This window comes from Haemorhous mexicanus, chromosome 10 (genome assembly GCF_027477595.1).
Source record: "Haemorhous mexicanus isolate bHaeMex1 chromosome 10, bHaeMex1.pri, whole genome shotgun sequence".
Classification (NCBI taxonomy): domain Eukaryota; kingdom Metazoa; phylum Chordata; class Aves; order Passeriformes; family Fringillidae; genus Haemorhous; species Haemorhous mexicanus.
Window position 1 is genome coordinate 15,059,002 of NC_082350.1, and position 22,548 is coordinate 15,081,549.

The 22,548-nt window shown below is 45.8% G+C and overlaps 1 protein-coding gene across 1 annotated transcript in view; it reads left to right on the forward strand.

Moving 5' to 3' along the window:
- MB21D2 (Mab-21 domain containing 2) overlaps positions 1 to 16,261 on the forward strand; it is a 58,059-nt gene extending 41,798 nt beyond the window's left edge. Inside the window, exon 2 of the mRNA XM_059855477.1 lies at positions 12,598 to 16,261. Within this exon, the coding sequence (XP_059711460.1) occupies positions 12,598 to 13,862 (1,265 nt within the window). The 3' untranslated portion in view covers positions 13,863 to 16,261. The remainder of the gene's footprint in view (positions 1 to 12,597) is intronic.
- Positions 16,262 to 22,548: the final 6,287 nt, after the last annotated feature.

Consider the following 22,548-nt stretch of genomic DNA (forward strand, 5'->3'; position numbering starts at 1 on the left):
CCCTGCACGGTAAGCCCTGTCGGGCGGCGGGGAGGGCTGTCGGTGTGTGTGCGTGCCCGTGCCTGGTCGCGGGGCGGCGGGAGAGCGCTGCCGGCGGCTCCGGGCCGGGCGCGGCTGTGCTGCGCTCCTCGGTGCGCTCCTGCCATCTGCTGCCGGCACAGAGCGCCGCACGCTCCGCCGCCGCTGCTGCTGGGGCTGGCACGGCTTCCCCGGCGCCTTGAACGGGCCCGCGGCAAGGCGGAATGATTCCTGCCTTCCCGTTAATTGGCTGGGTAACTGCCAGTGAAGTTTGAAGTAAGATTTGTCAGGGAAATTAAGGCACAAACACCAGAGGTTTATGTCCAAAAAGTTACAGGACTACTCTGTAGTAGTAGCAGTCCTGTAACTTTATTCGAATAACGAGAGAGGCCATGGGGCATTACCCCGGGATCTCACTAATTTTTGGAGGACGCAGCCTCCTTTTTATCCTTATTTCCCGGTTGCATGTCCCTCTCTGTTTCCACATTGGCTGAGGTACTTGAGAGGTACAGAATTCCCGGAGTGCCTAATGCCTATGACTGCCTTCTAATCTGTACCCTCCTTTTCTTTTCCTTGTGTCAATCAGTGGAACTCCTATGGAATTTATGGTTCTTCCCATTGTTTCTTTCTTCTCTCAGTATCTGACTTTATTCATCAGCAGACCTACAGGTTGTTTGAAAAGACAAATCCCTCTCACTCCCTTCCATTGGAATCCCTTCCATTGTTTCTTTTATCTCTTAGTATCTAGCTTTATTTAGCAGCAGACCTACAGGTTTTTTTTTGTAAAGACAAATCCCTCATTCCTTTCAGATTTAAAGCTCAACATGGTGATTTAAAGAACTCGCAGCAGCAAAGTAGAATGTCCTCAGCTTGGGAAAGCAGAGATGTTTTAGCAGCATTGTGTTTTCATGAGGCATCTCTCTGGGAAGGGATAAAGTGCTGCTTCTTCCTCAACCACAAAGTTCTGTGCAATATTTCTTACTTAATTTCTGAATGCTCAGAATATAATTTGGGGCAGGGTGTTGTGTTTTAGCAACAAAAATTTTGCAGGGTCCTCCTAGTGGTAGCTCTGTCTGTAGACAGAGGATGCCAGTGGCTGTTTGGAACTGACATACTTTTGCCCTCCTCTGGGCTCCGCCTGTGGGTAAGAGCTGGCTGATCCCTGAGCTTAACTAGGAAGTCCCCCAAACCCCATTAAGTCAGGAAGGAAATCTGAAAGGTTTTTTTTATACTCCTCCTCCCTGTGGATTGTTTGTGAGGCCAGGAGAATAGGGCAGTTCAGGGGCCTCAGATCTTGGCCCAGCCCATCATCCAAGGCAGGTCTCCGTGGGCACAAGTAGAACAATGCCAGCCAGAGCAGCCCCTGCACAGCTCAGGGTGTGATTTGTGCTTTGGTGATGGTTGGCTTCAGCTGCAAACCAGTATTTTCCTGTCTCTGCCTCTGCCAGTCCTTCCTAAGGTGCAGACAGGAACAAACAAGTAGGATTGTGCTCTGATTTCTGCTGGATATGAGCTGTACATCAGCTCTGTCTGACTTCAGGGACAAGCACCCTTGTTACAGGGCCAGCTCACACCCTCGTATTCCTGATTCTACCTCATGCAATTAATTCTGAAAACTGTGTTAGCAAATTTAGGAGGTCTGTAATCTTCTTTCTTTGTCTGTTAATCACAGTGTGGGGACCAGCTGTCAGTGGGAAACCAGCAAGCACTGTGTTATTCGTTGCTTTCTGTGTAGCAGGACTGTATTCAAACAGTACCCATCTCTGTTGTGCTGGGAAGTGTTTTCATGCAAGGGATAGCAAGGCTTGCAGAAGCTGAATATCCACATGGAAATTTTACAAAGTATTTTCACAGCAACATCTATAAAATACAGGTGAGATTTCTAATTACTGAATTCATTTGAAGGATCTGTATTCTCCATATACCTGCCTCTTCTAAGCATTATTTCTTTATCATCATTTGTGAACAAAGCTTTTTAGCATTTTTCATGATTGTATGTACAAGGCAATTTGTAGGATTACAATTCCAGATTATCACTGTTTAAGACAATAAAGAAGGTTCTTTAATTTTTGAAAGAAACTCCAAAAGCAGGTAGGAAAATTCTACCAGTATACTGTGGATTTTCCTTCAGTCATTTTACTGGAGTTATGTGAGGTTCTCTGTTAAATAGAGTGTAAACAAAGCATTTCTAGTTCTCACATTTTCAGGGGAAAGTTAAGTGAGCTAACTGAATTTTCTATTCCATTGAAATATATTTCTACTGGATTTTGAGCAGTAGTTGCCTTTCCTCTGTCCTCCTTGCAAAAATGGCTGGGGAACATGAAACTGGGAAGACATTGTTGTGATTTCATGGCCTGTCTTTTCATGTATGTTTGGGCTGGGGACACTCCTTCCTAAAACATGGGGGCATTGGGGAATGGGATTCTGCTCACCTGAGCTTTCAGAGTCAGGAAGGTGAAGCAGCCCTGATGGGAGATGAGATTTGAAGAATGAGCTTTGATTGTCATCAGCTTTCCATTACAAGAAGACTTTGAAATCCTACTTCATGAGGTCTTTTGCATATGTTTCTGACAGTTTCTGGACCCAATCTTGCTCATGCCATTATTCCATTAGATTTTTAGAGCAGACATTACTTTGGGGCTCAGCTATTGGCGGGGACAGCTTCCTGGAACATACTTCGCAAATTTTATATTTGATCAGCAACAATTTTGCTTTCTCCTCCCTCCTTCACCTTGCAAAGTAGCTTTCATCCTGATGAGCCAAGAGATCACCAGGCCTTTCTTTAAATAGATGTGTGTGTGAGGCTTTATTTCATTCCAGGTAAGCACAAAAAGGCTTTGCAACAGATGTGGTTGTTCTCTTGGAATTTCTCCTGAGTGAGCAGAGTGGGTAAAATGGGATGGGAGTTCTGTGGAAAGGGCATTTCAAGCCTTGCTCCTGGTAACAGAGAATTGCTCCAAAAATACAGCCCTCATCTCACTGCACATGCTTCCAGGACATGGGCCAATGAGCCCTGCCAGCTCTACCAGCTCCTCCTTCCCACCAGCCAATCCACACCTTACACTGGAAGGAGGGTGGTTGCAATACCTGGATCTTTCAGGGTCACCTGGCCAAGTGACTTCTTACTGTTGCCTTCTTCAGGTGACTGCACTTCACCTTTGCTGTCCTGTGCCAAAATGACAGTGGCATTTTACTGCATACCTTCACACCAGGTGGTCCAGGTTCTACCCTGCTGTAGCAGTGGTTGCTCTTCCCTTTCTCTTTTACTCTAATTATTCAGTTCCATGCTTCCTGGCCACTGCTGTGCTGCAGGGATAAGAGATCCTTGACAGCTGCTGGGGCTGTGGGCTTGGTGCTTGATGGAGATCGAATCCACACAGTGCTTCCTGCTGTGCTCTTTGACAGATGACAGTGCTCAGCTGCAAAAAAAAAAAATGGCTGTAAAATCTGAGATTTTGGTTAGAAACTTCTGATGGCTTTTGTGTGCTGTCAGATATGACCTCTGCAAGATGAAGCTGGAGCAGGATGATAGGAGCAGTGGGACATGGACAGGCAAGCTTGGAGGGCTTAGGTTTTCCTCTGCCTGTCTCCCATGGAAAGCAAGGAGAAATGCTCTTGACATTTCCATTCACTTCAGGAGAGCTGCTCTGTTTTCTGCTAACAACAAATTTGGCCTGTATCAACTTCTGGTGATGTGGATGAAGAGGAATTTTACATTAAAGTCAAAGCCAACCAAGCATACATACTGCTGATGCTGCACATGGGGCTTTGGCAATAGCATCTCCTATAGGTGACTTGATCCAGCTCCACATGGCTTTGGCCATGTTCTCAGTGGTGGGTGTGAAGTTGGTTAATACTGCAGGAAAGCTTGCTCTTAGCTTCATGAGCTCAGACACAGCTGTATTGTTTAAGCCTTTTTGATTTCAGCACACTCTGACAAGGATCTGCATTTCCTGCCTCGTTTTGGTAGTCCAATCCATGCTCACGTGCAAGGACAAAGAAAAATTATATTGTGCTTCTGGCATTGCTTGTCTCAGCCATATTTGGCCTATCTTTCTTGTCTTCTCCCAGTGTTTGGATACCACATTTGTCAAAGGGGCCAGATCAGGTCTGTACAGATGGAGTCTAGTGAATACTAAGGGCTGGAGAGAAGATTCAGTTCATGTAATTTTCTCCACTACATGCCTCAGAAAGACTTCTGAAGACAGCTGCTTTCCTTCTGTACTCAGAGAACTCAGGATTTCCAGCACTCTTTTGGTGCTTGGCTGGTTTCCTGGAAACATCCTTCATTCCCTCTTTTTCTGACCTGTCCCATTGTATAAACCTAAATAGTTTTTGTAACTGGTGGATTAAAAAAATGAAAGCAATTGAAAGAGATGCCTTTGTGATCATGTAGTTGACGCCAGGAGCCAAGTTTGGTGGATTTTAAGGGAAAATCAAGGACATGAACTACAGTTGTGATTATTCATCAACTCCCTGATGGCTGTTAGTCACCATGTGTACTCCACATGTAAGCTTAGCTTTTCTGGATGATTTAGTGAAGAATTGTTGAGTCAAGGACAAATCTCCTGCTGCTCTGCAGCAAGGTAGGGCTGTTATTACAGAAAAGGCAGGCCCTGGGGATGGGCAGTGTTAGCTCAGGCCCAGTTCATAAGGAAGGGTGCTGTGATTTGTCTTGGCTGTGTCTTATCTTTGCAGAAAACAACTACTAAAGGAAAAGAAAGCAAGCTGGTAATTTAGCAGCTGGGGAGTGAATTTGTGGTGTGTTGGATAGCTGTAAGCAGGAGTCTTGGTAGAACAAGACTCAAAGTGCATTTACAGTGGAGGCTCTTCTGTTATTTAGAGGATGTGAGGTTGTGGTGGCATTCCTCTGGTGGCAGCCCACTGGCACCAGAACATAAAGTGGTGTGGCAACTTAGCCCTTTCAGGATGGGAAAAAGACACCAGACAGTAACTGAGAACACAAAACCATCCCAGAGGAGCCCAAAGTTCTTTTGCAACCTTGGAGTCAAGTTCTGCCTGACATGTACTTGTGCCTCTGTAGCTGACTGGAGTGAGAGGAGAATGTGTTGCCAGGTTTGGAAGGGAATGGCTTTGCTCATCAGTGGAGAGCTGCCACGTGTTTTCTGTGAGAGGCACCTGGTGCTGACTCCTCAGATTGGGATGAGAGCTCGAGGAGGCTGGGGACTTTGTTCCCATGTGCAGTCTCCAAAACCTTACCCTGTCCTACTTCCACAGTTCTTTTGCAGTGTCAGCAACACCCCTTGTAAAGTGATGGGATTGGTGTTGGCTTTTACAAGGGGAACATCCTGAAGGTGAAATTCAATACTGGAGAGGAGGACTCCATTACACTGAGCAAACCTGCAGTGAAGTGGGGCTAATTTAGCAAGCAAGGCTGCTGAGGTATTTCCCAGAGGACTGTGAAGACATTCACCCAGAAGTCACCTTTTTCATGTGAAGTCACCTTTTCATGCAGTGTTGGCCATCTCATTTCACTTGAGTGTAGCAATACCAGGGCCCACACAATTGCAGGTCAGGACAGTCGGCTAAACAAAGTTTAAATAAGTTGTCCTTCTCAATGTGGAAGAAAGATGACTGATGAAGCTGTGTAAGATCTTCAGTGATCTATGGAAGGTGCCATGGTTAGGTGATTTTCTTCATTTCCTAGCAAGCTAGCAAAAGGAAGTCCTTTTGGCACATGCCTTTTGTGAAACACGGTGCTGCAAGGCACTGACTATAACAAAAATATAACTGATTTACAAAGCAATGAGAGACATTCCAGGCAGATAAGTCTGTCAGTGCTATTAAAGACAAAGCTGCAAATACTGCCTCTGGGTTGGGAAATAGCAAAGCCAGAGAATGCTTGGAGATTGCAGAGGGAAAATTATTATGCTGTACTTTCCTTGCTCTTAATGCTTCTCTGAAACCCTCAGCAGTAGTTGTCTGAGCCAGGGTGCTACAGTAGGTGGACATGTCATGTACCACTCTGAGGTTATTGGGCTCTTGTGAGGGTCTCAGTAACAGGGAAGGAACTAGGAAAAACAAGGGCAGAACAGCCTCTCCTGCAAGCTGTGTGTTTGCACTCAAGATGCTCAACCTGGTTTGTGCCCACTGCTGTTACCTTCTAATCAGATCCAAGAGAGGAATCCTGGTGAGTCTCCCCCAGGGTAACATCTTGCCGAATGTTTAGCAGTGCTCTGTAGGGGTGTGAGCAGAAATGGCCCATCTAGACCTTGTGTAGCCCTTGCCAAATGTGCACTCTCAGTCCCAGAGGGTGGAACTGTTAAAACAATCTGTCCCTTGGCATATTTTGTCTCTGGCATTGCAGTTCCAGCAGAGGTGGCATCTTGTGCCATTTCCACAGGGAATTTCATGTCTTATGCACATTTGAAAATATGGACACCTTATGGACACAGTGTGCAGTGTTAACTGGGGTGTAGCAGCAACTTGTTCTTACAGCTATCCTCTCTGTTCCCTCTGTTCTGCTTGTCAGCTGCTTTCGGACCTCATCACCCACATTTTTCAGACCCAAGAGCACCTCTTTGACTTGCACTTCATATTCCATGTAGGCTTTCACCTTTCATCACTCCTATTAGTTTGGCTAATATGACTCTGGAGATGAGACTCTTGAATAGGCAGACTGGCATGGTGGAAACCTAGCATCAGTTTGGAACTGACTCTCAAACTCTTCCTGCCCAGAGTAGAGGTGCACAGCAATGTGGGGGCTCCCTCTGAAAATGCTGGTTCCAGCTCTGGGAGCAATCTGGTCCTGCTGTTGTGGTCTCTGAGCCCTGACTGGTTAAGCCAAGCAGATCACTATAGAAACACTACTGCTGGTTTTGGTCCCAGAGTGGGTTTAGATGTTTCCTTTGAATCTGGGCTCTTTCTTGCTTTTTTTTTTTTTTTTTTTCTTTTTTCTTTTTTTTTTTTTTTTTCCTGCTTGCACCATGAAACACTCCTTTCCATTGCCAAACAGGATTTCAGAGAGGTGGGTGGCTTCCACCAGGACACATGAAAAATGGCAAAAAACTGGGACACTACTTTAAAGATTGTTTTTAAAGAAGACTTTGGAGAAAGAAGCTGATTTCTTCTACGAGGGGGTGCTGTCTCCCTGCAGTGTGTTCTGTCACCATGTCACAAGATTTCTAAAAGGAGCAGAATCAGTAGGACACTGGTGTATCAGTCTGCAAGGAGCAGCTTCCTTCGCTCACATCCCATATTTGACTGAACTGGTATCACATGGTTCAGTCTCCCCACTCTTCTCCCACCCCCTGCCTGCTTCCGCCAACAGTCCTCTCAAAATGTGCTTTGTAACTGAAGACTCCCCTAAAGAGCTGACTCTTCCAGTTCTCCTGCGTAACAAAAACTTGTGCTGCTCATAAATAGAATTGCAATTACCAAGGGAAACAGAAGAATCTGTGCAGTCCAGATGCATCAGAGCGGCCTCTCATCTTGTCTTAAAGAAGCCTCTGAAATTCAACACACACTGCTCAGGCATAGCTGGGAGACCTCTGCAGAAATCTTCTTTTTGAGCAGCCACTGTCTGATCATCCAGGAAGTCAGACTTCCTTAGGTCTTGGACTTACAGGATGGTAATGATTTCATATAGAAGAAAAAAGGCATTCTCTAGGATAACCTGTGAGGAAAAATCAAGAGCCTCGACTATGCATGCTGGGTCCTGTGGAAGGATTAAGCAGTAGTAGAAAAGAGGGAGGCAGTAGAATATGTGAGTGGTCCTTAGCTTTTCCTGTAGAGCAGATCACATATATAAGGAAGGTCCCTTCTATATAACTTCTCCCTAGGCTGCCAGGGAACTCGAGGGGGGCATACACCATTTAGTGCCTGGGTCTGGCTTGGCTCCCAGAAGAATTCCTGTGATAGTCTTCTTCTGTGTGCAAGGTTCTGCTGATTCTCCTCTGTGGAACCTTTCTGAGCCCCCCATTGCTCCTTTGACCTCTCTTTAGTTCCCACGCAGCAGAAGCCTCCCTGAATTCAGTGACTGCCCTGAACATCACCCCATTCAGTTTGATGAGACCAAGATAGACTAACAGAACAGCATCTTGCTTTGCCCTGTTTCCTTTTGGTGGCAATGGTTGCACATCTAAAGTGTCAGGAAGAAAGACTTCAAGAAGGAACCCAAAATTAGGAAATGCATATATTAGAAATAAGTTTTTACATCATGTTTTTCTTGTGATCAGTTCCTTCAAAGACAAATCTGTGTGTTCCTCCTTATTTACACAAAGCTAGTCATGAAATAGCAGTGGATCCCAGCACACACTGCAATGGTCATGAAATCAGTGAATCTGAAATTCTGTCATGGTTGGAGAGCATTTTTGCATTGCAGTTTTTTTGTTTTCAATGGGAAGAATAGTCTCTGTGTCATCTGCATCAGAGTCACAGTTCATTCAAGGATGTGTCCCAAATGTAGGTGTTATATAAAGTAAAATCTCTTTTCTCTGTTTTTATTCTCTTTGTATCTTAGTGCTTGAAATAGAAATAAATCCTTTTTTTCCTAACACTGAAGAAACAACAAAGGAACAATGTTCTGTTGGTAGAATTCACTTGCTCACTTGTGTTCCTCTGAATTAATGTTTACTAAACCAACCAGCAAGCCTGGCCTACAGGTGGTGCTCCTGATTCTTACAATCCTTGCCTTTCTCATGCTTGCAAACATACTTACCTGTTAGAAAGCCAAAATTACTAGCTAGGGAAGATCTTAAATTAGTTACATATCTAGAAAAACAGAACTCCTTTAAGGTGCTTTAGAAAGAAGTGGTAACTGTACACCAATCTCTCACTTAGCTTTGCCAAGCAACCTTTTCAGTGTCACACAAGGTACTACTGCAAATTATGTGTCTTGCCTGGTAGCTGCAAGAGGCTTCTTATGTATCCGTGAACCTACTTTGATACCATGAGAGCTGGTCCTTCAGCTAAAATTTGTTTTGTGTGTTTAACCCTATTCATTCTGGTGTGGTCTTTACAGACAACTGCACAGATCTTCTATAAATTTCATTAGTTTTTCTGTACCCCCTATGCCTTCTCCTCCCAGGAGGTCCTGGGACTGAGATGAAAAGAACAGAGCTCAAACTGCCCACTGATGCTATTAAGTACTTGGGTTGAGTACCAGACTTGGTATTTTTCTTTGTATTGCTCTTACATGCTTGCTGAACTGGAGTGCCTACTTGTGTTGTACTTTCATGGGCTGCAGAAACCTGGGGTGAAAGCTTTGTGACACGGTGGTGTGTGCACACAGTTCTGGCTGATGGGATTCCTTGAGATCCCTTCACATTTCAAATAGATTTGTGAGCAAGGGGGGCAGTTTGAAGACACTGCAAACCCCTAAACCCTTAGGTAATCCTGAATTTGGCCAGCTCAACTATTTATAGAACACTCTATGCCTATTCTAAATATACTTTCCTCAAGGGGACCTTAACTCCCTGCTCCACCACTTCAGTTGGATCAGCAATGCTGCTGTGATCATTTAGCAAAAATTCTTTCTCTTGCTCTGTGGCAGAGCTGCAGATGTTGCTGGTTCGGGACTTGAAGGGGAAATTCTGTGCCAAGCAGAGCTCAGGGGTTTGAATTTAAACTGCAGCCAGCCAGGTAGAGAGAGATTGATGGTATATTAGATCATTTCCTGCAACCATTTCCTTACTATTTTTCAATATTTCTCTTCTGCTGGTAGGTCTAGAGTTCTGGAGAGGGAAAATCAAGTGACTAATTGACAGTGTACAGAAGGCAGGGCTTGAGTCTTGCTGCTGGTTGAATGGGGTTGGACTATCAACTCTATTGCTCCCATGTAAGGACAAAGGTTTTCTTCAGGCCAAGGAGAGCAACCCATCCAACAGCAGGTTCTGGAGTGGGGAATTCCTTTAGAAAAATCCTGATTTTCTTTTTTAGTTGAAGGCTCTGAGATAGAAGTTCTGGTGCAAAGGGCCCACTGCAGAGCATTTTTCATCCTTTAAGTTTAAAAATATTTAGAAAAATGCATCCTTTATTGAGTCCTATAGGTTTGAACATTTTCTCCTGTAGGATAGTTACAATTTGTCTGCCTATCTCAGGCACATCTGCAGATCTGTGTGGCAGATGCTGAAGAGCACCATCCTGAGTGGGAAATTTTGGCTGAGTGTAGAGGCAGGATGGGCCATCCAAACCCTTCATATCATGAATAGCTGTGCTGCCCTACAGTAAGGGCCAGTAGTACATTAATCTTTGGGGGAAAAAAAAATTGCTCCTTGTCCCTATGATGCGATTGATCCAGACTCTACTTTGTGGGTATTGGACTCAACTTCCAGCAGAGGTGTAAAGCACTTAGGCTGCTTGCACTGGTTCAAGGACAGGATTCAGAGGCAGTGTGTCAGTAGTGTCTGCAGGAGTCACGTCAATTGAGGTACCCATTAGGAAACCCCTTCTGGGTACAGCAAAAGAGTGACTGCCACTTATTTGGCCTCTGGCTTAGGGAAGCCTGTGTAAGACTTTGCTGCTCCACAGATCAGGGTAACATAGCTCACTGTGTGTCTAAGCCTCAGAAAATGTTTTTGAGGTTGACAGAAGCTTTTTTTAGTCATTACCCTTTGAGGATGAACAGGGCAGCGTGTGGCAAGATCGCAGAATGGGATTAGCTCAGGATTTAGCAGGAAGAGTTTCTTAGCACTCCTTTAGAGATATTTCCTTCTGTTGCAGCCCCTGGAGCTGCATGAAATAGAAGGGTTTATGTCCTTGCTGCCTGGCAGGAAAATCATCCCAGCTCAGTGCAGCAAAATGGACTGGGTCCAGTGCTCTTGGAAGGAATGAAACAAGTAAAATGTATTTAACAAGGAATTTCACATGGGGGCTTTCAGGTACACTGAGTATTGCCCCAAGATGCATTCTGCTTCACACAGAGGCCTCTTCCTACAATATCCTTGGCTTTCCCAAGGAATCAGTGTCCACAGAGCTTTAGATTTTGCTCTGGTCATGGCTTACCTATACGCATGCAGGTAGCATTTCCTTGTTGCTGTCCTAGCACACAGGGAAGGACAGGGGAGTCTGTCTGAAAGCGCTGCAGTGCCACTCAGCCTAGTGCAGCCCTCAGTGCCTTGGGGTGCTGCTGCTGCTCTCTGCTAGGGTGACCCACTCAGTGCAGGCAGTGTCTGTGACCCTACAGGGATGCATTATCTCAGGAAAGGCTCTGCAGTCACTGGGACTATGACAGGATGGGTACTCAGACTGTAGCGCTGATCATTTGTGTTTCACATTCTTGATGTGTCTGCCTGTGATTTCTGGGCTGACAGAGTGACTGGCAGCTTTCTGGCTCACTCTGTTATGCCTTTGGCTAGTTATTCCCACTGCTGTCTCTCTAAGACTGGCTTCCTTTTAATGGAAGTTGCCCATTTGACCATTCTTGATGTAAACAAACCATATTGCCTTCAGAAGCTGGACTCAGTAATGCATGCCAACAGAAACTAGTGCATTTGTACTTGTAAGGAATAAAATCTATCCCTTTTGCAGTGCTTCTAACAACTTCAGCATCTCCATTCAGAACCACTGGCCTTTGTTCCCTCATGGCTGAGGTGTGGCAGCTGAATTGAGGCTGGGAAGCAACCAAAAGCGTTTAACCACAAGAGGAACACCAGCAGTGAATCAGCCCAGAAAGCAGGAGCAGACTGCAGAGCAGTTGAAGTGCAGAGCTCAATTTTAAGCCTAATTTGAACACTGAATGAGGTGCTAATATCTCAGCTTCTGTGTAGAGTCTCAGTCTGCTGTTCATGTTCTGTGGACACAGTACAGTGGGGTGTATTTATAGAATTCCCGGTGAAAAGCTGGCTTTGTACAGCTGGTATGGGCACTGCAGGGTGAATGTCCCGTCTGGTTTTGGTACTGAAAGTAAAAATCTGTCTTCATATCTGTGTTCTGGGGAGCTGATCAGATATTTTATGTCATTGCAGCTTGAAGAGCCAATTTAAGAGCTGGCTTCTCTAATTGCCTGATCATTTAACCTGTTCCACTCGCCCACAAGAGAAGGATGCATTTCTTTTGTTCATGTTGCCTTGTTCATCCGTAAATGTAAAGCAGATTGTGAAATCAGACCTGCTTGAACTAACATTTGTAGCTATTCATTCACTCATGAACAAACCACATCCCTGATGCTGGTCCAGCTTTTTTCTCTACCAGAGAGAAAACAAGAACAGCGAGTCAATTAATATTCTCTCTTTTCTCTATGGAGTGTTTGTGAAACATTTGGATACTCTGGAAATGAATGTCAATGTGGTGAAAAACTGGTTTAAAAGGTGTTTTAAAAGTTACATTTAGTTCGGGAAGTAGCTTTGCTGTGTTTCACCATAGGCTGCTGCTTTTTTCCATTGCTTGAAATGTGATATTTAGGATGGACTTCACACATTCCCAGGAATGCAGGGAAGGCCTTGCCCTGAGTCAAGGTTGTCTGAGTGCTGGGCCTGATGTATGTTTTTGCCACACCAAAAGTTATAGATACCGCTGGTTGCTTTCTTTTCCTGCTGGGCATGGAATGGGTTTTAATCCTGGTTAGATCCTGGATCTGTTTGCCTTTTTTGAAAGGACTTCTCTTTCTGTCTTTTTCAGGCATGGTTCAGAAACTCGACCAGAAGCTGCCTGTAGCCAACGAGTACCTGCTGCTGTCGGGCGGCGTGCGGGAAGGTGTGGTGGACATTGACCTCGATGAGCTGAATGTTTACGCCCGGGGCACGGACTATGACATGGACTTCACCCTGCTGGTGCCCGCGCTGAAGCTGCACGACCGCAACCAGCCGGTGACGCTGGACATGCGCCACTCGGCCCTGTGCCACTCCTGGCTGAGCCTGCGCCTGTTCGACGAAGGAACCATCAGCAAGTGGAAGGACTGCTGCACAATCGTGGACCATATCAATGGAGCCACCAACTACTTCTTCTCCCCAACAAAAGTTGCAGACTGGTTCTATGAGTCCATTAGCATCGTGCTCTCTGAGATCCAGAAAAAGCCCCAGCGAGGGATGCCAAAGGTGGAGAAGGTAGAAAAGAATGGGACTATCATATCCATTATTTTGGGAGTGGGCAGCAGCCGCATGCTGTATGACATTGTCCCTGTGGTGTCCTTCAAAGGCTGGCCAGCTGTGGCACAGAGCTGGCTGATGGAGAACCACTTCTGGGACGGGAAGATCACGGAGGAGGAAGTCATAAGTGGGTTTTACTTAGTGCCTGCATGTTCCTACAAGGGGAAGAAGGACAATGAATGGAGGCTGTCATTTGCCAGGAGTGAAGTGCAGCTGAAAAAGTGCATCTCCAGCAGCCTCATGCAAGCCTACCAGGCCTGCAAAGCCATCATCATCAAACTGCTGTCCCGCCCCAAAGCCATTAGTCCATATCACCTGCGGAGCATGATGCTGTGGGCTTGTGACAGGCTGCCAGCCAGCTACCTGGCCCAGGAGGATTACGCAGCCCATTTCCTCCTGGGTCTCATCGATGATCTCCAGCACTGCTTGGTCAACAAGATGTGCCCTAACTACTTCATCCCGCAGTGCAACATGCTGGAGCACCTCTCGGAAGACACGGTGATGCTCCACGCGCGGAAGCTGTCCTCGGTGCGCTCCGACCCTGCCGAGCACCTCCGGACTGCCATCGAGCACGTCAAGGCAGCCAACAGGCTCACCCTGGAGCTGCAGCGGCGGGGCAGCACCACCAGCATCCCCTCCCCGCAGTCCGATGGAGGGGACCCCAACCAGCCCGACGACCGGTTAGCCAAAAAGTTGCAACAGCTAGTGACTGAGAACCCCGGAAAGTCCATCTCTGTCTTCATTAATCCAGATGATGTCACAAGGCCCCACTTCAGAATTGATGATAAATTTTTCTGAGCTTTCGTCAGTGTTTCTTGGGATTTTTATTTGTTTTGTTTTTTAAAACTCTTGCAGTGCGCAGGTTTTTTAATTTGGTTTTCCTTGATGACTTAGTCTCTTGGTTTTTCACATATCCAGCATAGATTGGATCTGTTGAGAACAATCTGAACAAATTATAAATCCTGTTTCTGCAGGACAGTGCAGATTTTGGAACAGTATATTACTATTTCATATGCTGCTTTTTTTTTTTTTTTTTACCCACCCTGCCCCATTGTCTGTGAGTAGTTTCTAAAGGAGGACATGCATCATAACACAAGCCACAGTGTAATGTAGGGGTTTTTCCCAAGCTTCCATAATTTGTGTACATTGTTGGGCCGGGAGAAAGAACAACTCACCTCCGTTGCTTCAGAAATTCACTTTTTTTCCATGAGCTTCCATCCCCCTAAAGAAATGAGGAGAGGCTGGGTTGGAAAGTACTACTGGTAATCTGACGAGGCCAAATCTACTGGGCTGAAGCCCAGTTCATCTGTTCTTCACATTTCTGATACAGGGGAGAAAGCTGACTTTAAAGATGATGATGCAGCTTTTTGGGGAAAGAGTTGTTTCTGTTTTGATCAACTTTTTGAATGTAATTGTTCATTAATTGGACCTTGTACAGTCCAGAGGGTTGTTTCTGCTGCTTTTCCATGCGGAATAAGGTTATGGAATGTTAGTTTTAGTGTGTGTAATTATTCAAAGCCTTATTTAAATTCTATTAAAGAACATACCATTTTAAATGTAATTGCACTAATGAAATCTCTGCCATTACCTCAGTCCCACTGTTTGTGTTTCTTTCATGAATTAGCATCTGTTATTAGGTCTCAATATTGCTGATTGCTTGAGACCCCTCTGGTCTCATGGTTTCAGGTGATTTCTTGATTGTCTTTTGTAAAAGACTTCCTTGTTAGCCCGGCTATGTGTGAGCAGTCAGAGTTTTGCATTGGCATATTTCTTTGGATGCGTATTGTGTGTTGCAGTGCATATTGCATTAATATGTATTGCATGTTGTTGAAACAGGTTTACCATTAGATAAGGATGTAATGCTAAAGCAGTGCTATGTGCAAAGTGAATCAGCCAGACCTCCAGCAAAGGAGCTACCTTGCTTCTCTAATGCATGTATTAGGCCTGATCCTTTCTGGCAGTTACCATTCCCTGGACTCCTGAGAACTTTCTGACTCACCCTGGGATATGGGAGATCTTACTCTGGTCTCATGTTTGCAAAAGTTGTGTTTGTGTGTAAACTTGTGGTGCAACAGTAGCCTTGAAAAACACATACACTTTTCTTCTGTGTGTAGGGTAAGATGTATGGTAACAAGGGTTAGTCTGAGCCAAAAATTATTCCAAGAGTTCAAGGATAGAGTGACTTATTGTGGCTGGCTGGCCAGTGACTGATATTTAGGCCTTAAATCAGCAATTTGGGCTTACTGATTATCCCAGAGATGCTGTTCTGATCCAAACTTGATGCATGTGTTAAAATGTGATTATTAGAGCAGGTTGAAGTATTTTTTAAATATTTGACAGACAAATGAGGTGCATATCTAGTAAATTCTAACTGATAAAAATTGTGTATGAAAAATGTGTCACGTTTTCAGTCCAGCCTTTGTGGTAAAGAAACCAGGCTGGTGGAGCAGCACACCAACAGCTTTGGCAACTGCTTTATTAGATGGCAGGGAGGTTTCAATACGTGATCTAGTGCCCAAGTCATGTCTTAAAACTTCAGCTCCTCCATCTCTTGGGCATAATTGAAAACTTCACCCCATTGCTACAGCCAAGATATTCACATTTACCTGAATTTACTGGTACACACTTACAAGAAGCTCTCAGAAGTTGCTGGCCTGATGGAGTGGACGAGGATTTAACCTTAAAGCACAATTGGCTCTTGATCATGAGCCCAGTGCAGCTGCAGTTTGGTCTGGGGAAGGACATGGATTGGCTTCAGCAGAAGCAGAGCTGGGTCCTACCCGTGTGGCTATTGCCAAAGATGAGTTTCCATAAAAACCTGTGAAACCTGCCTGGGGGAGGCAGGAGAAACAACGGGGAATCCTCTCCAGAAGTGTGTGGAAAATGCAGATTTGTTGAAATGGTTTCTTCCCCAGTCTCTGGAACTTCTGTTTGTTGAAAGAAGAGTCTGGGCTGCAGGATGAAGTTTCCCATCACTACATGAGAAACCTGCTCAGCACAAAGCAGCAGTAGCCTGGCAGGCAGAGTACTCTCCCAGGAGCCCCATTGTCTGTGCCAGTGCTCCTGAGATATGCAGAAACACAGCCTTCCTCATGCCAGTTCAATGTCCTGGTGACCAGCAGTTTGACTTGCCCATGTCAAGCTCTGGTGTGTGCTCCTTTTTTTGGTTTTAATTAAAAAAAACGTTTTGAAAAGTATCCACCTTGTTCTTCCTGCATTCTGTGTGTTGTGGTTGGTTTTTATTCTTTTTTTTCTTGTGGGGGAATGGAGGCTTGACTTTTTACTGGACTGAAAAGCAGTTTTCCAGGTAGGTTTGTGAGAATGTTATATCCTCTACCTGGATCATCTGTCTTCCCAGGAGACAGAATCCTAATCTGTAGGTTTGTATCTGTCTAGTATTTGTTCCTCTCCACGTACCATAGTTAACTTAATAAAGCACGCTGCCAGCCCAGAGTGACAAGTGTTTTGTATATTAGAGAATACAAAAGACTATTTTCTTCCTTTTCCGTTGTCCCCTCTCGCCTTTGAGTATATGCTGGCACTTGTGAAGTGCAGAAGTCTCTATGAGGGATTTCAAAGTAGTCAGTGGGTTTAGATACCAATGACCTTTTACTCTTTACTTCTCTCTGCAAGTTTCAAGGAAACCATGGTGCTTTTCCTGTTAGGGAGTTCTTGAAAGTCATTCACACAAGCATTTTAGAGGATTCAGCCCCATGGGGTTAGAGACTTGGCCAATCTGACAAACACTGAAATAAGAGGGAATTTGCTTTAAACTAGCAATGTAGGCATCTTCCCTGCTGATGTCAAGAGGAGAGAAGTCATTGTTGTGAGCCAGTGTCTCCATGGGAGCTTCAGTTCTGCACCCACTGCTATGGCAGATAAGATTTCTTTTTTTTCTTTTCTTTTTGCCCATTATCCACCTTTCTGCTGACTTCTCCCTGTCCTGAGTGATGTTGCAAAAGGACTGGGACAGTTTGTGAGGGGCTGGCAGCATGTAGGATGGATCCCTTGTGAGTCTGTGAGTTACCGACTCCTACAGGGTTAAAATGGAGGGAGTCCCAGCCAAGAGGGTCTGGCTTTGAGGCATCAGAAAGGTGGGGAGGAAGGAAAAGTGCTCTTCAGAGGCTCCACTTCACCTCCCAGTGTGATCCTCCTTGGGCATCTTGGCTCTGGTCCTACTCTTGGAACATGCTTTCGCCTTTGTTCTCTCCACAGGGTTTCTCTCCAGCAGGACAGTGGGAGAAGCAGCTAATTTGACTGGTTCCAGTTGTTGTAAGTTCTGGGAGATGCTGAAAAAGCTGTCACTTCTTCAGAGGGACACCTGAGCTGCTGCAGAGGTGACAGAACCACCAGCTAAGGGGGGTTACTCTGTGCTGTTTTGGGAGAACTCTTTTGAAGGCAGAAGGGAACAAGACACCAAGAACTTTGTGTCATCCTGCAGTCTCTGCTCCTTCAGGCACGTTGTGTGAAGCCTCAGTCACTCTTGTCTGGCTGTGATAAATTGCTTTCTGCACATATTCCAATACTTTAGCCCAGAGAAGTGTTGGTGCTCTAACCAGAAAACTACAGCTGGGCATCAGAGTCACTCTTTGCAGCAAAACACCAGCAGGACTTTAACCATGCACTGCCCAAAATAGAAGCCAGTCCTCAAAAGCCTCTGAAAGAGCTGGTTTTTACTAGTGTGTTTTCTCTGTTGTCATTGTGACAAATAGTGCTAATTTTGATCTAGATTCTTGGACTTTCCCTGATTGCCTTGTTCCAGTGGAGAGCAACCTTCTTTTGGCAGCTGTGGTGGTTCTGTGCTGGACAGCTGAGCTCTGTGCCCTTCCACTGCTTGGCCTCCCCATGGAGGGCTGTGAGACAGGCTTGTGTCTGCTAAAACTTGACTGAAACAGGCATTGAAAGGTGGCAGTCACAATAAATTCCATTGGGAGACTTGAAAATATGCTTAAAACAAAGCGTGTGTACTTTGCTGGATAAAAGCTGATTGTGGTCAGACCAAAAGTAAGCAGACATTTATCATGTTTTCTTAACCCATGCATAATACTAGTGGCCATCCACAATGCAAGTGACTGTGGCTGAGGGGAAGGAAGACAGACTTTGCTAATGATTATTTCTGATAATTTTTTTTTTTAAAGGTGTGCATAGTCCATGCATAGAGTTGCTTAAAAACATCCACCTGTCCCTTTTTCTGGGTTCAGTGCTGGATGCATTTTGCCACTTTGTCTTGTATTAAAGTGAGCGTGTTGGAAAGGCTGCTGGGCAGCTGAGGGTAGTAATGTTCACATTCTCCTGGCATTGCTCAGTGATTAGAAGTATTCAGCATGCAAATAGCTTGTTCAACTTCAGCAAGTACATCATCTCCCTCCTGCCAGCCTTGCTTGGGGTGAGCTAATGGACTTTTAACATTATACAGCTTAGAGAGCACTGTCTCTAATAGCTCCTGATTAAGCTCTCCAGAAAGGCAAATAACCATCATGGGGCAAAGGCTAAACCAGGGGAGGGGTGGAAAAGAACACCCTGGCCAAGGGACTCTTGCTGACATGTTTTGGGTTTAGGGACATTCAGCATTATATTTAGAACATTTTGGCTCTCGAGAACTGTCAAGTGAATCCAAATTTAATTCATCTGAATGCTTTTAGAATAGTGATAAAATAGCCCTCACTCCCTTCTCCTCCCCTTTTGCCATTTATAATCTATTATTTTAGGACTGCTCTGAGGAACTATTGTGTTTTCCTATTATCATTGTCCCTGGCTCAGCACTGTGCTTCCAGGCTGAATGTAGGCTTTTGGGGGTTATTTTTATCTTGCTGGCCTTCTGTGGTAGAGGAACACACTCTCATTCAGTCTCCAGACAGCCTGATTCACCAGGCAGAGATGTGGGTGCATATCGGGGGCATCAGGCTCTCTTCAAACTGACTCAGCCCTGTCTTTCCCTCAGTTTTTGTGTGTTAGGAATATCAGTATGACAGACATGACCGAGGTCTTGCTAAGCACACAGCAGACATGGTGTGTGATTTCTGAAGACAAGGAAGCTCCTGTGCAAAGTGAAAACTGAGCCCAAAAAGCCACTTTTCTCCCTGATTCTCAACCCATCTGGCTCCTTTGTTTTAGCTTTATTTTGGGGAGGTGGAGAGATATGAGCTGCTTTTGTCCACTTCAGTGGGTACAAATCACAGCTGTGGCCTAGGACGTCAGGCACTTTACTCATTTGTGGCTTTGTCTCCAGGTCTCCCTGGCTTATGCTCTACCATGACATTGACAGCATGGGAGAGGGTTTTATGATTAGTTCAGCACTGTGTAAAGAAAGGAATGGGCATTTTTCATGAAGGGTTGGTGACCTATTGTGTCCTTCCCCTGCTCCTGCGTGCCAAGGCTTACGCACACAGTGTATTAATTGTGGGCTGCAGCTGATCACAGAGGGAATGCCAAGGTGTTTCTGTGCAGACCAGTCTTCACCCTTCAGCATCCCTTGCAGGGTAAGTCTGCTCCTGACTGAAGTCTGTGCTCTCAGAACAGACTTTGGTTGTGTTTGAAGGGTACAGGCTGGGTCTGTGCACGCTGAGGATGGCAGGCCAGGTTCCCTACAGCTGGCACATGGAGAGAGATAACTCCACTTCTCTGATCTGAAAGACCACAGAGAAGATAATCCTTCCTGCAGGGAGGCCAGTGCAAAGTCTAACCTTTCCAGCACCACGACTTTTGCAGTGACCAGGAGCAGTCTCCATGATTTGTGCCACCATAGAGGCACCCTTGTGTGTCAGAGCTTACATGTGCCACGTAGCTGCCACAGCTGCTGGGGCTCTTCTGCCTTCTGCCATGTGAGGGATGGAGACCAGAACTGTCTCTGGGGGTTTTCATGTTCAGGCTCCAGAGCTCATCTGGTCCACCTCCAGACCAACATTTTTTAACACCCTGTAACAGGCAAAAGAGCTGTAATAAAAAAAAATCAAAGCTGCAACTTCATTGAGCTTTTCCAATAGGTTTCCTCTATTTGCTAATGGTACTGCCTGATCTTGCTTGAGGTGCACAGTGCTCCTCAGTGCTCTGATTCATTAGATTATTTTGTTAATCAGTGGTGGCAAAATGGGGATTGGAAAGTGTTAACCCCTGGACTGCTGTGGGTACATAGAGATGTTATCTTGTGGAATTCTTGAGCTAGTTGCACTAACATCATCCCTGCTACTGATTAAAATGGATGGAACAATGGTGGGAAGTCATTATAGAAGGTTTCTAGGAAAGAGCACAAGCCCACCAGTTAAAGGAGATTCTAGAAATGGAACTCAGCTGTTCTGGGTCCCACCAGCCCATTGTGACTAATCCCACCAAGGCCTATGTTACCAGGTCAGCAGCACAAAACCAGTTCCTCAGTTGTTCTTTCCCCAAGGCATGGCTCTTTTCACATTAAAACCCACTGAAGGCAGAATGTGAAACCCAGTGCAGCAGGAGGTATGGAAAGGAATATATCTTAACTGTTTCCTCTGGTCTGTTTTGCCACTGCACCCAGCCTGCCCCATTCCTCTCTCCCTCTTTAAATAAACTCTCCAGAGGTGTTCTGCTATGCAGTAATGAACTGTAATGAAATAAATTAAATTAAATGCTGCTGAATGGAGCTGCATAAATGCCTTGTCATATTTTGTTATAATCACCTAGTGTGACTTCATCTGTGTCATCTGTTTCTTCAGCTTACTCATGGAGCAGCACACACCATGGTGACTGGGCAGAAAAGGAAAGAAATGGAAGTTGATGTGAGTTGGAGTAAATAATTCAGAGGCACTGGTTGTTGTTCTGATACACAGAGCTGCCCAAGCTGCCAGGGCACACAGGTCCAGCACGCACAGAAATCACGCTTTCCCAAGGAAAAGCCAAATATGGAGAAAACTGAGCAAAGCCTCCAGCCTGTGACCTTCCAGCTCATTGAGCAGGTGGAAATCAGCAGTGTGGCTGTGTGGAGGGCTGGAGGGAGGCTGCAGGAAGTGGGAGCAGCACCTGCTCACTGGCACCTGTGATTGCAGTACTGTGCTTCATTGTGAAACTGGTTGAATACAGTCAGTGCTTCAGTTTGAAAACCATTTCTGAATAATAGCTCAAGAGAAAGAGGGTGGGAAAAAAACCCCAAAACCTAAGAAGAGTACATTGTACACAGCCCTTCCACAGAGCAGAGGCAAGAGTGAAAGGGAGCTTCACGTGGTCAGTTTTAATGTTGTGGTAGGCTTGGATTTCCTGCCAGCTGCCACCTCCCAAGGAGCCTTACTTTGCTGTGCTCTGCTTGGAAGGGGTATTGCTCTGGCAACACAGCTGTGCTAACTTTGGAAAGATGCAGTTTTGGAGACAAACACAAACCCTAGTGTGACCGCCTCACTGAGCACCAAGCACGGCTGTGGTTTGTGTGCATACTGAACTCTTAGTCTTCCAATTTCTTGCTGTATCAGTGTCTTAAAAGTTCTCCTGAACAGTGAAGTGTTTCTTACCTTGATAATTTTGTCTCAAATTAAAAGGAAGTCAGTGCAGTGGAACAGTGTGAGGATGAGGCATGTTCAGTAACTCCCATACACTGTGCCTGGAGATCTGCATGATGTTTGCAGCCAGGTCCTGCCTGGCTTGCCTTTCCTGCCCCTCCATTCCTTCACACCCAGGCACACGCAGGAGAGGTCTCAGGTGTGGTCTGGAGGTGCTGGGGGCAGCTACAGGCCCCCCTCCCTGTGGTGGGCTCTGGGTTCAGCCCAGCAGGGCAGTCAGTAGCTCAGGGTGCTGTGTCTCAGGTGCTCACAGCTGTCCCAAATCCTGCTGAGTGCTCACCTTTCCTTTCAGGCATGAACAACTGCAGCTGTGCAGCTGCACCTGCCTTGAGGAATGGAATGGATCCTGGCACAGAGCTGAGGGCTCATGAATTGCCATGGTTTATGACTGGGGGTGGGATTTATTTGTCACAAAGAACTGAGTCAATGTGTCTGTTTATTTGTATAAACAGATCTGAGGTCTAAGGGACCAGTGAGGCATTTAGACATCTGAGCCACACCCTCCAGCTCTGCTGGTGCTTGTGGGCACAGACCTGGTCCCTCAAACACTGGTTTAATGCCACTGTCATATAATAACTGACCCCAGGGGCTGCCTGGGCCCAGTGTAACCACACATACTCCTCTGGCCTGACTGCAAAAAGGTCCTTAAGATCCAAATGCCATTTCTCCTTCAATAGTTACCCCTGGCTCACTGAGCACTTCCCTTGAGAAGGCTCCCTGTGAGCCCAAGGGGCTCTGTCCAGGAGCCAAGGGCCACTGACAGCCAGGAGAAGATGAGCTGAGTCTGCCTCCCCTCCCAGCCCTCTGTGCTTGCCTTGGGGACAACAGCTGGGTCTTCTCCTGGGGACATTGAGCACCTGAACAGCACAGCCCCACAAGGGACCAGCCCAGCTCTCCCAAGCAAAGCAGCCCTGTACTGAGCTGCTCTCTCCTGCCATGGCACTAGTGAGACCACAAGCAGCTCT